Here is a 13,209-nt window from a genome sequence, read left to right on the forward strand (position 1 = left end):
GTGCTTACTTGCAATCGCATTGTATAAATAAGACATGACGATTATCTTGTATATAAAACTGTTACGATGGAGATTACTGTAGGAGACCCCCACAACGTTACATGCCATGATCCCCCAGAGCTGCCCAGTGACACCAGTCTGGGTGATGATGGGTACAAGTGGTCTGTGCCACACCAGACAGGGGCAGGAAGCTGAACCCGGGGTACGGTGACAGGAATGGTCAGAGACCAGATCCCATTATACATAAGGGGGTCCGCAATCGGAGCCCAACATCTGCAAATGTCCCACATCTATGGTGCAAAGGACACAATCTCCAGACGTCGCGCATGTAGCAGAGCTTGATTTGTCATTTGATGGGTTTGTGCCAGTTCCGCCTTCAAGAGTCACTGGGGGCCGGGTTTGGGGTCCAATCTTAGTCTGGAGGAACTCTGGGTGTGATTAGGACTTACTGTCATTTCAGGTGACTGCAGAATAAGCTGAGGAATAACCTCAATTCTGCCTAATATAGGACTTATCCTGCATTTTTCTTTAGTTTTACCCTTTGCAGGCTCCATCTCTAAATTTTCAGTTGTCTCTGAGCTGGTGGGTATAGACCAGCTGCCATATAGTCTCCCATACACAGCACAGATATGAGGGATTCCTGCTCTCCCATCTACATAGAACATGCTCAGAAGCAGCAACAGAATGGAGGAGATTATACACAGCAGTACTGAGCAGTGTAGTTGTGAATCCAGCTCTGAGGTAAGATATAAGACTTACTGGAAAGTTAGTGAATGTGAGGCACAGCGATTGTGCATTCAGGTCCTCCTTCGCCTTAGACTTCTAAATGCAGCTGTAATCTGATCTCTCAGTGAGTAGCTGGTTCTTGCTACATACAAGACAATTTCTTAGCAGTTTTTCCAGAGTGACTGGTGAGTTTAGGGGCGGGCGGTCGAAGGGTTGGGGGAGGAAGACGAGGAGGAAGAGGAGGGCAGTAGAAAGGGCGAGTAGGAGAAGGACGGTAGGAATGGCAGTGGGGAGGAAGAAGGGGAGGAGGAGGGAGGGGAGGAGAAAGTGGCTCATAAGTGTAGAAAGAAGCATACTTCTCATTAGATATTCCAAAGTTTCTTATATTCCCTTCTAACATTGATACATGCACATTTTGTTGAAGTCACAGTGACCATTTAATGTGTCATAAGTGCTGCTCATGACTCAAAGGCACCTATATACTGTATATATTTTCCTTGTATATATTATATATATTTAAATGGAGGGACTTCGTTAAACAATTCCACATGCTGCTCTTCCTGATGAGACAACTCATAAGACAAGAGCAAAAATTAAGTTTTGAATAGAGATGCAGCAGTCCTATGCAAAACTACAGTTATTTGTACACTGCTAAAAATAAAAAAAAAATCAGCAGAAAAATGGTAATAAGTTAAAGGGTGAACCTCAATCTGGTCCATTGACGACTTCTTTGTAATCATGTGTTGCCATATACAACATTGTAAATTAATGAGTTAACAGGATGACACATGACAGCGAGGACGCAGCTCAGCTCTGTCCCTGATTCTGCTGTAATTACAAAAGACTGTCACGTTAAGACGCGATCCCTGGAGAAGACCGGCGATCGTATATTATCCAATATGTACTGTAGACATAAGTGGTGTCTCCTCACCATACAGCAGCCTGCACTTATCCATTCCCTGCCTGTAAAAACCTTCTAATACTTCAATAAATCCATAAAGAATAAAAGCAATAAAAGGAAAAGAACTAAGAGGGGAGAGGAGGGGGATGCAGCTGCAGGGTGTTACTCTATGACAGTGGAGAAGGAGCAGCGAGGAAGAGACAGCCCAGTACAAAATGAAGAAGTGTCTGCCCACTCAGCCAGCGTGGAAGAAGAAAATGCACATTTACAGAAACCATCAGAGGGAAGGCAGAAGATCTAAAGAATGCAGATAACTCATTTCTGGCAGCACATCGTCTAATAGCAGCAATGTACTAACAGGAGTATGATAAGTGGGATCAAGCAGGATCCAATAACAGGACACAAGCAGAGTCAACAGCATTCTGCAAGGCTCCTAATGCAACATTAATAAAGGCAAGTACATCGCAAGCAGTTAGTACCCCGAGCTCCCCCTAGTGGTGACCTCAGACAGAAAGAATTGTATCATTTACTTGTTTGACTGCAGGTGTTTTGCATCCAGAAAATGAAAATTCAACCGTTCTAAAGAGAAACTCAATGACGCTAAAAGTAGCACTATATTTCCTACATGTATTAGGATATTGCGGCAGCCAAATTTCTTTAAGATGGGGGGGGGGGAATCCACGACTTACATATAAGATGATTAATTACAATATGTGAACTTTATTAAAATAAGAAGATTCCTCCATTTGTGGCAGCAGAAACTTATCACAGTGGATTAATAACCGAGATAACCATCATTTCATCAGAAGTCAAATTAATCAAACACTAATGAAAAAGTATTCCTGAATGATAAACGGCCGCAAATCACAGGAGGGAAGAAAATAATAAAAAGGTACAAAGGCAGACGCAGATACTGGGAGGTAGATATTATGGACTGATAGAGGGCAGTATAATAGTTATATTCTTGTACATAGGAGCAGTATTATAGTAGTTATATTCTTGTACATAGGGGCAGTATTATAGTAGTTATATTCTTGCACATAGGGGGCAGTATTATAGTAGTTATATTCTTGCACATAGGGGGCAGTATTATAGTAGTTATATTCTTGTACATAGGAGCAGTATTATAGTAGTTATATTCTTGTACATAGGGAGCAGTATTATAGTAGTTATATTCTTGTACATAGGGGCAGTATTATAGTAGTTATATTCTTGTACATAGGGGGCAGTATTATAGTAGTTATATTCTTGTACATAGGGGCTGTATTATAGTAGTTATATTCTTGTACATAGGGGCAGTATTATAGTAGTTATATTCTTGCACATAGGGGGCAGTGTTATAGTAGTTATATGAAGAGCCATTTGTTCATATATTTTTCATACTTTCTGAAATCACTTTTTACCTTGTGTAATTATACTGAATGTGATAGAAACCTTTACATAAATATAATCTGTATGGATATAATGATGAGTCTTGTATTCTGGCACACTGCTTTAAAAAACCCTTTATTAATTATTAACGTTAATAGTTTTGACAGCTTTGCTCTCAAGCTCCTGTTTTTTTCTTTCTTGGCTTCGGAGATCACGGTGTGACTTATCACAATTATCTTAAGAAAATAAATACGCAAAAACATCTGCATTTGCCACTTGGTAACAGTTTTGTCCCATTATACCAGTAACATTCACTGAAGACCGAGTATTTCTCTTCCTTGTATCATCTTTTGTCTCAAACACATTTATTAGTTTGGAGCATTTCTACAGCAATTCTTGAGACTATTCTCCAAGTGTCGCGAACTTGTCATGGGTTAAAAAACGCTCATTGGGCAAAACACAGCAATAACTGATACCAATATTTTCTAAAATAAATGCATGTTTGTCGCCATATAGTGCACTATTTTAACAATTCTTCTAATATCATATGGGATGGATTACACCAAGGTCAATGTTTATATTGGATTGTCATGGAACCTGTGGGCATGTGAATTAATAGATAACCCCCAACATGATTGTTCCATATTCTCAATAACACGCACATTTGCACCGCACACGACACTGATAACCACTGCAGCATGAATACATAGAAAGCAGAACATCCCGACAGTGGATGATCCTATTGATTAGAAAGTGATCTACATGGACAATGCAGCGTCAAGGTCATCGGTATTATCACACATGCAGGAGTTCAACATGGCCTACTCCTAGAATTTGATTTCACGGGCCATGTAAAAAATTAGCGCACCCCCCTCTGTTGTATTCAACATAATCAGAAGAGGGGAGGAGTGGTTCATGGATTTATTTAATTTTTTTTTCCACACATCTGGCCCTTAGGATAGAAGGCCTGACCCCCATCCACAGAGGGGGGGGCCCACGCAAGACCCCCATCCACAGAGGGGGGGATCCCACGCAAGACCCCCATCCACAGAGGGGGGGGGGGGGGGGGGAGAGCCCCACGCAAGACCCCCATCCACAGAGGGGGGGGGGGGGGGGAGAGCCCCACGCAAGACCCCCATCCACAGAGGGGGGGGGGGGGGGGGGAGAGCCCCACGCAAGACCCCCATCCACAGAGGGGGGGGGAAGCCCCACGCAAGACCCCCATCCACAGAGGGGGGGGGGGGAGCCCCACGCAAGACCCCCATCCACAGAGGGGGGGGGGGGGGGGAGCCCCACGCAAGACCCCCATCCACAGAGTAGGGGGGGACGGGGACTCCACACAAGACCCCCATTCACAGAGAAGGAGGGGGCACCCCACAAGTCCCCCATCCACAGAGGGGAGGGGGCTGCAAAAGCCTGCTACCCACTTGACTCCAGGAAATTAAAAGTTAGTATTGGTACCAGCTCTTAGACCCCTAAAATTTAAGATGGCCATTAATAGGAAACTGATATCCGCACATCCATTTTTTTTTATTTATTTATTTATTTTTTTATTTATTTCCTAGAATTTACCAAAATGAGCAATGTGAATTACTCATGGTACCACTTGTGACAAATTTCAATAGTGTTGTTCTTCCTACCGCAGCTTTGGCCTCCATCTTCCCTTTTTAATACACCATCTACTCCACTTCATCCCAACCTTGGAATATTTTAGAACGACCACACAAAGGACCCATCATCATTTCCCCTCCAGGTCAATACAATCTCATCAGGAGTTTACACACCATAAACTGTTGCAACACCTAACACTCAGTCTACACCAAATATAACTCTAAGAACATCTTTTATAGCACCAGATAAAAACTCAAAGGACCCAAGACTTGCACCCATGCTCAGCAGTACATGTGATGGACCCTGTAGGAGAACTAGAGAATGACAGGGGGATCAAAACAGAAATTGCAGCATCATTCCTGGGTGGATGGTCAAGCAAAATACAACGGTAAATAAATGACTTGGCCACACATGACGGGTGTGGGCTGGTACTTGTAGTCCTACAGCACCTAAAGAAAACAAAGCTTGCTGCTAATTCAGGGTGGGGACAGCCAAGCATAACAGATAGAAGGTCCATGTGGTCAGCAGTACAGAAGACTGAGGCCATGTACAGCATCCACACCCTCTTACAAGCAGCTAATTGGTAAATTTCCCACTGGCCTTCTGCATACTGGAATGGATATGGGAATTAGCTTCCTGGCTGCACACAGCAGAGATGTATGGCGACTCCATGCACATTCATTAACCCTCTGATGACTGTAATAAAGGGTTAAGCCGCTCTTCTTTCCTGCTCAGACTACAAAAGGTTAATGCTGTCACCACTCAAACCCAACTGGTCAGACTTGTTAAATGGTTGCAAAGAAAAAAAAAACAAAAACCATGTACAATATGCACAAAAAGCTTCCCCCTCCCCAGGACTGGATTAACCCCAGGGTGCACACTGGTAAAGAAAAAAATGTAAATTCAGATTACAGTACAGAGAAATGGAGCTGGGAGTGCTGGAAAGGGAGGGGTTAATAAGTGATAGATGTCCCCCTGTTTACAATGCAAGCACCTGTGACAGGTGCAAAGCGATCTCCTAACCGTACCCCTCCCCTCCAGTCCTGCCAGACACAATACAATTAATAGTACCCCCCTCCACCCCACCTCTCCCTTGCAATGATAATGCACTATATACTCAGCACCAGGCATCCTACAATCAGGGATGTTACTTACATATCTCCTCAACTTTTTCTCTGGAGGGGATTTTCTGAGCCAGCCAGCATAGACCACCTCTCCTTCACTCATCCTGCCCAGATAAGAAGGAGACCCCCTTGGATTTGGAGGTGTCAATCAAGGGCAAATTGTTTTTTTTTTTTTAAAAAAAGATAAAAGCCTTCCTTATGTGTCAATCCAAAAGCATTGAGAGATCATTAAAAAAAATCTTTCTTCTGCAGTCCAGTGCCATGAGTGGGGGAGCAGTGTTAGGGGGGCAGCTCTGCACAGTACCCCCTCTGTATGAGGACACAGTAAAGTCACTGTGCTGCTGACTGATCAGTTTTTCCCCTTCATCCTGCACTACCCCAGTCACTGCTGTCTCCTCTTGTCTTTAGCTACAGCTGCCTTAGGAAGCAGGAAACTAACTGTGTATTTCCCAGAGCAGCAATGGGTTCTAACCACACCCTACTCCAATAAGTAGGCATGGCAGGGGGCTGGGCTGCTCACCCCTGGACACACTGCTCAACTTGGAGCTAAATAGGAAAGGAATGATACAAAAGATGGAATAGAACGTTGAGGAAAAGAAAGAGAAACACGAACGTTCCAAAGTGTCATTGTTTACAAACATTGTAGCGAAGCAGGAGACTGCAACAGAAGCACCGAGCCTGGGAGACACTGACACCTCCCACACAGAGACCTCATTATTTACTATCATTAATATATTTTTTAGAATTAATGTTGTCATTTTTCAAGCATTTGCTGGGTGTGCTGTCATTGGTAATAGATTGTAGATACTACACACAAATCTACCCTCAACTAAAGTCCCCCTAAATGATAAACTGTGCCAGCCAGAGGTGGCTTCCCTAAACATTGGCTAACAAAAAAAAAAACCAAAACAATAAATCCGAAGGATATGAAAAACTGGCTAATATATAAGAAATAAACCCCTGAGGGATCATTCAGCAGACATCAAGGATTTTTCATCAGTGTTTGTATGCAAAACCAGGAGTGGAACATACAGAGAAAAACCTTAACTGAAAGATTGGCACCTATTCTGTTTTGGAGACACTCCTGGATTTGGCATACAAAGGCCATGTTCACACGTTCAGTATTTTAAATCAGTATTTGTAAGCCAAAATCAGGAGTGGAACAGTCAGAGGTAAAGTATAAGGCTACGTTCAAATGATGAGTTTTTGGTGAGGTTTTTTTTTTTACGCTGCATATTTTTGAACAAATCAAGTAACCTATTTTACTACTACATCAAAAACTCACCAAAAGCTCATTGTGGGAATGTAGCCTAATAGAAACATGTGCACCACTTCTGCATTTTTCACCCACTCTTGATTGTGGCCAAATACTGATGAAAAATCACTGACGCCTGAATGAGCCCTAAAAAGGATAAAGATGGGGCCCTAAACAATTTACCTACCAAAAAAGAAAACCTCTTAAAAAAATATCTTTATTAAAAGGGAATCTGTCACCCCCTGGGAGATATCAGACCTCTAATATGGGCATACAAGTTATAGAGAAGTAAATCTATACATAGCTTTATGGCCCATAGTAGAGGTTTGATTGCAGAGAAATGTGTTTTTATCAACTCGGTCTTGCACAGGCTTGGCGTCCTCGCCTATCTTCTTAGTAGTCCCCACCTATGTGCTTATTTACCACATTCCCCCCTCCTCAGCACGTCACAGAGAACTGGTCTCCCTCACTTCCCACGCATGCGCAAAGTGCCGCTCACACAGAGCGCGCTTTGTTCCCTCCCGGCCCCGTTGGTCTGTGCACTGCGCCGCAGGGTTCTATTGCGCAGGCGATGGGAAGTCAGTGACTCTCCCGGCACCTGCGCAATGGAACCCTGCGGTGCAGTGCACACACAGACGGGGCCTGGATTGAACAAAGCGCGCTCTGTGTGAGCGGCACTTTGCGCATGCGTGGGAAGTGAGGAAGACCAGTACACGTCATAGGGCCCTGTGACGTCCAGGGGAGGGGGGCAATATGCGGGGGATTTCAGGGAGCACAGTGCAAGGCAGAGGGTCCTCATTGACCAGTGCTTCTCTGGAGCTGTGGATGAAGGGTTCTGCAAAATACAGCAAAAAAAACTGCTACTTGTACGATAAGGAAAGCAAACTGATTTCAGACTGCTCCAAGATGGTTTGCAGTGAAGGTCTCTCAGGAAAATGATAACACTAGAAAAAAATGACACTTTATCACCAAGTTTTTTTTTTCAGGTAGGAATGGCATTAGGGGTTCCTCAGGAATGAAAACAATTTTCAGGAGTCGCCCCATGGTTATAATGTCACTGCATCGGGTATGAAAGATATGAGGATGGATGAATGTTTAATTTAGATATTAGTAGATAGGATACAACAAAAAGAAAGATGGGCAGCACGGTGGAGCAGTGGTTAGCACTTGCAGCGCTGGAGTCCTGGGTTCAAACCCCACCAAGGACAACATCTGCAAGGAGTTTGTATGTTCTCCCCGTGTTTGGGTCGGTGTCCTCCAGGTTCTCCGGTTTCCTCCCACACTCCAAAGACATACTGATAGGAAATGTAGATTGTGAGCCCCAATGGGGACAGAGATGATAATGTATGTGAAGCGCTGTGGTGCTATATAAGTGAGTTAAATAAATGATAAAACATGAGATAAATATATGACACAGAGATTATATATATATAAATTGAGATTAGTTAGTAACATGGCAGATTATAGGAGTCAATTATCTGGATAGAAAGTTAGGTTGGGGTTACACAGTGACTTTGGTCTCAACATAAATTGAACAAGTCTAAGATCGCGCTGTGCAGCAGCGACAGTGCAGTGTAATGAAGCTGAATGGGGTCGTGTACATGCAAAAAGCTTAATATTTTGAGACTTGCTTCTCTGGGGTCACAGTTTGTTGTGGTTTGCAGTACGATCACCTGCATTACGCTGTGCCATAGTGGCGACATACAACATTCTTTGGCCAAGCGACGTGTCGCTGCCAAAGTGATCATGTAGTGTCAGCTTTATTTAATGGATTATTGATAGAATCCAAAGCAGCGCCAGCTAAAAAGTTATTTGGTTGTAAAGCTTCCCAAGCAATTGCCAAGCCGGCCAAATAATGAAAACAAATGGAGGCAGCACAGCGGCAAGACAAAGTGCAAAATGAATGGACTTTATTAGCCCAGGTGGCGACTTTTCCATCCATTGTTTGAGCTTGAGAGAGGTTCACATTATGGACCAAAACGTCAACACATTGGGCTAATAAAGTCCGTTAATTTTGCCCTTTGTGTTGCTGGTATTCTGCCTCCATTTGTTTTAGATAGATACATAGATATGGGATGGGATATGGGATGCAGGGCTGTGGAGTCGGAGTCCATTTTGGTGGAGTCGGAATAAAATGGACCAACTCCGACTCCTAAAATATATAATAATATATATAATATATAATGGAGTTGGTGTCATGGAAATTGAGGAGTCGGAGGTTTGGCTTACTGACTCCACAGCCCTGATGGGATGAATATATGATTGATAGATAGATAATAGATAGATATGTGATAGATAGATAGAAAGATAGATACTGTAGATAGATAGATAGATAGATAATAGAAAAATGCAGGCAGCATTCCAGAAAATATTCATTGTAAAATGTGCAAAAGTTTATTGGCTCATGTGGAAAAAGGCAACATTTTTGTTAGAAGATCAGATAGATAAATATATATATATATATACAAAGTACCTATATGAATTATCTATAGGAGATAGATGATGACAGAAAAAACATAGAAAGGATTCCACAAAGGATAAAGCAGCACCAATCCAATAGAGCGCGGGGGACCACAAGATCCGGACTGCTGAATATATAATATGGAAGTATATTCCCATTTCAGAAAGGTTGAAAAAAAAAATAGTATTTATTCCAAGCCCATGTACACAATGTTTTGGCTCCGGCTACGAACCTTTTTCCAAATTGAAAATGGCTTATTGCCAGAACGAAAACATTTTCCAACTTTTTGAAATGGGAGCTGTCATTTTTTATTAAATAGATATGGGATAGATATGGGATGGATATATAGATAATGGATAGCTCTGTAGGCCGCTCAGCAGAAGGCAGCAGCATCACGTAGGATAGAAAACGCCGATGGTTCCAGCGGTAAAACACCTTGAACAGAGGAGAAATGTAGCAGAAGATGCAGCAGCAGCCGCAGGACTCGGGGCTTTTCCAGAACAGAACTGTAGTTCTTCCAGCGTGACGATGTCTCGGCCTCAGCACACCACGTTTCTGAAGCATTTGACTGGTCCGGCGTACGTACGGAGGTAGACAAAAGATTTTTTTTATTAGGGTATGTGCACATGGGTGGGATATACTGTGGGTTTTTGTGTCCTTGTAATAGTAATCAGCTCTTCGTGTACTGAGGTCCTGCTGATACAAAGTGAATAAGTCGCGCTGCAGTATAAAGCATGGATAAGAGGCGAAACCTAAAGTGAAGAAAGTTGGATTTCATACTACCTAAGACGCGAATGGACAATACAGATAAACTAAAGTCACTAGATGTAGCAGTGCCCTAAATGAGCAGATCAGCCAGCACTAAGCTGTGAAGCCCATGAAGGGAAGGCTGTGCTCATTCGATGTAGCAGTGCCCTAATAGAGCAGATCAGCCAGCACTAAGCTGTGAAGCCCATGAAGGGAAGGCCGTGCTCATTCGATGTAGCAGTGCCCTAATAGAGCAGATCAGCCAGCACTAAGCTGTGAAGCCCATGAAGGGAAGGCCGTGCTCATTCGATGTAGCAGTGCCCTAATAGAGCAGTTCAGCCAGCACTAAGCTGTGAAGCCCCTGAAGGGAAGGCCGAGCTCATTCAGAGCTGATGTCCCTTCCCGGTCTTGCAATCAATGATGCAATATAACCCCTTGTGTCATAAAACATTCCTAGAATTCAACATTTAAAGGGGTGCTCCAGGATTATTAAAACATTTTTTTTTATTTCAGAAACAGCGCCACCCCTGACCGCAGATTGTGTGTGGTATCGCAGCTCCATTCAGTTTCAATGGGGCTAAGTTGCAATACCAGACACAACCCATGGTCAGTGGTGGCGCTATTTCTTACAGAAAGTAGCCATGATTTTGTAAGCCTGGACAAACCCTTCAAAAGATCGTTACTGGATTAACAGATGTTCCGGATTGTTAGAAGAACATGACAAAGTATGTAAAACTCTAGGTATTTGACTGTGATTCTATTATTTTGATATCATGTAAACACAGTGACAAACGATGAGTAAATTCTGGTAAAACTGGTCCCTTTAATCAGTCCTGTAATTTGTAGCTTACTGCAGCTGATCTCCACAACTTGTAACTCTCCATCTGTTGCAAAACTACAACTTCCAGCATGGGAAGGTAAGTAAAACCCCACAGATCAATTTTACTATCTCACTTTTTTCCGCATCCAGAGCTGTATTTAAAATTCTGCCGATTTTCAGTTGTCAGGTTGCATTTATCTCACTGCTGCCCTCTGCTGGTTCAAAGTCTGTATTACGCTTTCTTTACTGTCGATCATTTTGGGACTTGCAAGCTCTCGGTGCGGTCGCATTTTCCTCTAATGAAGGTGCAGCAGAATTTGGATTGCAGCTCTGGATGTAACCAGTGCACAAGTGATAATGTAACACAAGATATTAAAAAAGCAAAATATTGCAGCTGTAACTTAACGTTTAAGAACTCAAGAAATAATAGATCCGCTCGTCTCGGGCGGTGACCTCCGGCGCTAATAATCCCGGCAGCAAATCCTAATTATAATTTCTGTTTTCAATTAAGCTCCGGCGGAGAAGAAAGCGATGTTTACGACACATTAACCTCCCGCCGCTCGCACCACGGAGCCCCCTTGTTATATTCTCTAAACATAATGCTGATTTATGATATATATATTTTGAATTCATGAAGGGCGGCAGAGTGACCTTGATCGACCCCAGACTGCCCCTTGCATATTCAACGTGGAGTATGAATGTTCTTCTCAGGTTTGGGGAGGGGATACCTTTGGGTTCCATGTTTTTTGGCAGGCGGCATTGTGAGAGAAGAATGGAGAGCGATCCAGAAAAAGGATTTAATAATGAACGACCTGATTGCACTCAATGCCAGTCAGCGGCACCTAAAGCCAGCAGGATATTGTGCTGTATGGGAAGAGGCTTGGCTTTTGGCCTCTTATGAGCTCGTAGAGTGGGAGTAAAATGTCAACAAATGAAAAGTTAGGTTTTTACAAAAAAAAAAATAAAATAAAAAAGTTCTTAACAAAAGATAAGGTGACCTAATGGACAACATTCTCCATTTTGGTCTCGCGTTGCTCTCTCTAATAAGTCATCTGTGATGACGTCTTTCTGTCCAGTTTGTCTCATAAGAGGCAGGAATAGGGAAATCTTGGAAATGGGACGGCATCTTTGATATTGTCCACTCCCAAAATGCACTGCAGGTATCGCTCAAATCCCATCCCGAATCCGCCGTGTGGAACAGATCCGAACCGACGTATATCTAGATACCTGCAAAAGAGGAAAAATGGTGAGAACTTGTAGAGGTCGCCTAACATCCAGCTGAAAAGGACTTATAGGAGGAGCAGTGAAAGGAAACCCTGCAGTAAGCAGCTCTCAGCCAATCATCACCTCCGAGGACATTCCTGGTGATGCCGATTGGCCGAGAACAGCTAAATGACACAAACAGGGCAGCTCCGTAAAGTCCATTTCAGCTGGACTCCAGGTAGCGTAGAAATCAAACTGTGGGATAAATGTAACTAGAAACTAAGTGGTTAAGATGGATAGGAGAATAAAGAACTTACCACTGGTATGTGTCAGCCAGTCCTAACCTAAAATAGACAGGAAAATCAAAGATAAAAGTGACTTAGTTATAAAGGTTATCATCCTGAGAGTCAGATATCTTTAATTCCAGAGCTGCACTCACTATTCTGCTGGTGCAGTCACTGTGTACATACATTACATTACTGATCCTGAGTTATATCCTGTATTATACTCCAGAGCTGCACTCACTATTCTGCTGCTGCAGTCACTGTGTACATACATTACATTACTGATCCTGAGTTACCTCCTGTATTATACTCCAGAGCTGCACTCACTATTCTGCTGGTGCCGTCATTGTGTACATACATTACATTACTGATCCTGAGTTACCTCCTGTATTATACTCCAGAGCTGCACTCACTATTCTGCTGGTGGAGTCACTGTGTACATACATTACATTCCTGATCCTGAGTTACATCCTGTATTATACTCCAGAGCTGCACTCACTATTCTGCTGGTGCAGTCACTGTGTACATACATTACATTACTGATCCTGAGTTACATCCTGTATTATACTCCAGAGCTGCACTCACTATTCTGCTTCTGCAGTCACTGTGTACATACATTGCATTCCTGATCCTGAGTTACATCCTGTATTATACTCCAGAGCTGCACTCACTATTCTGCTTCTGCAGTCACTGTGTACATTCATTA

At 43.0% G+C, this 13,209-nt stretch overlaps 2 protein-coding genes across 3 annotated transcripts in view; both read right to left on the reverse strand.

Annotated features, from left to right (window-relative positions):
* Positions 1-6,189, reverse strand: part of GAB2 (GRB2 associated binding protein 2) — a 126,775-nt gene extending 120,586 nt beyond the window's left edge. Inside the window, exon 1 of the mRNA XM_073661686.1 lies at positions 5,765-6,189. Within this exon, the coding sequence (XP_073517787.1) occupies positions 5,765-5,836 (72 nt within the window). The 5' untranslated portion in view covers positions 5,837-6,189. The remainder of the gene's footprint in view (positions 1-5,764) is intronic.
* Positions 6,190-9,359: 3,170 nt separating this feature from the next.
* NARS2 (asparaginyl-tRNA synthetase 2, mitochondrial) overlaps positions 9,360-13,209 on the reverse strand; it is a 67,410-nt gene continuing 63,560 nt past the window's right edge. For both annotated transcript variants that reach the window (XM_073661687.1, XM_073661688.1), the window contains exons 14-15: positions 12,537-12,563; positions 9,360-12,243 (exon numbers count right to left, since the gene is read on the reverse strand). In XM_073661687.1, the coding sequence (XP_073517788.1) occupies positions 12,099-12,243; positions 12,537-12,563 (172 nt within the window). In that variant the 3' untranslated portion in view covers positions 9,360-12,098. The remainder of the gene's footprint in view (positions 12,244-12,536; positions 12,564-13,209) is intronic.

This window comes from Phyllobates terribilis, unplaced genomic scaffold (genome assembly GCF_046119375.1).
Source record: "Phyllobates terribilis strain yellow unplaced genomic scaffold, ASM4611937v1 Scaffold_2__4_contigs__length_985480577, whole genome shotgun sequence".
Lineage (NCBI taxonomy): Eukaryota > Metazoa > Chordata > Amphibia > Anura > Dendrobatidae > Phyllobates > Phyllobates terribilis.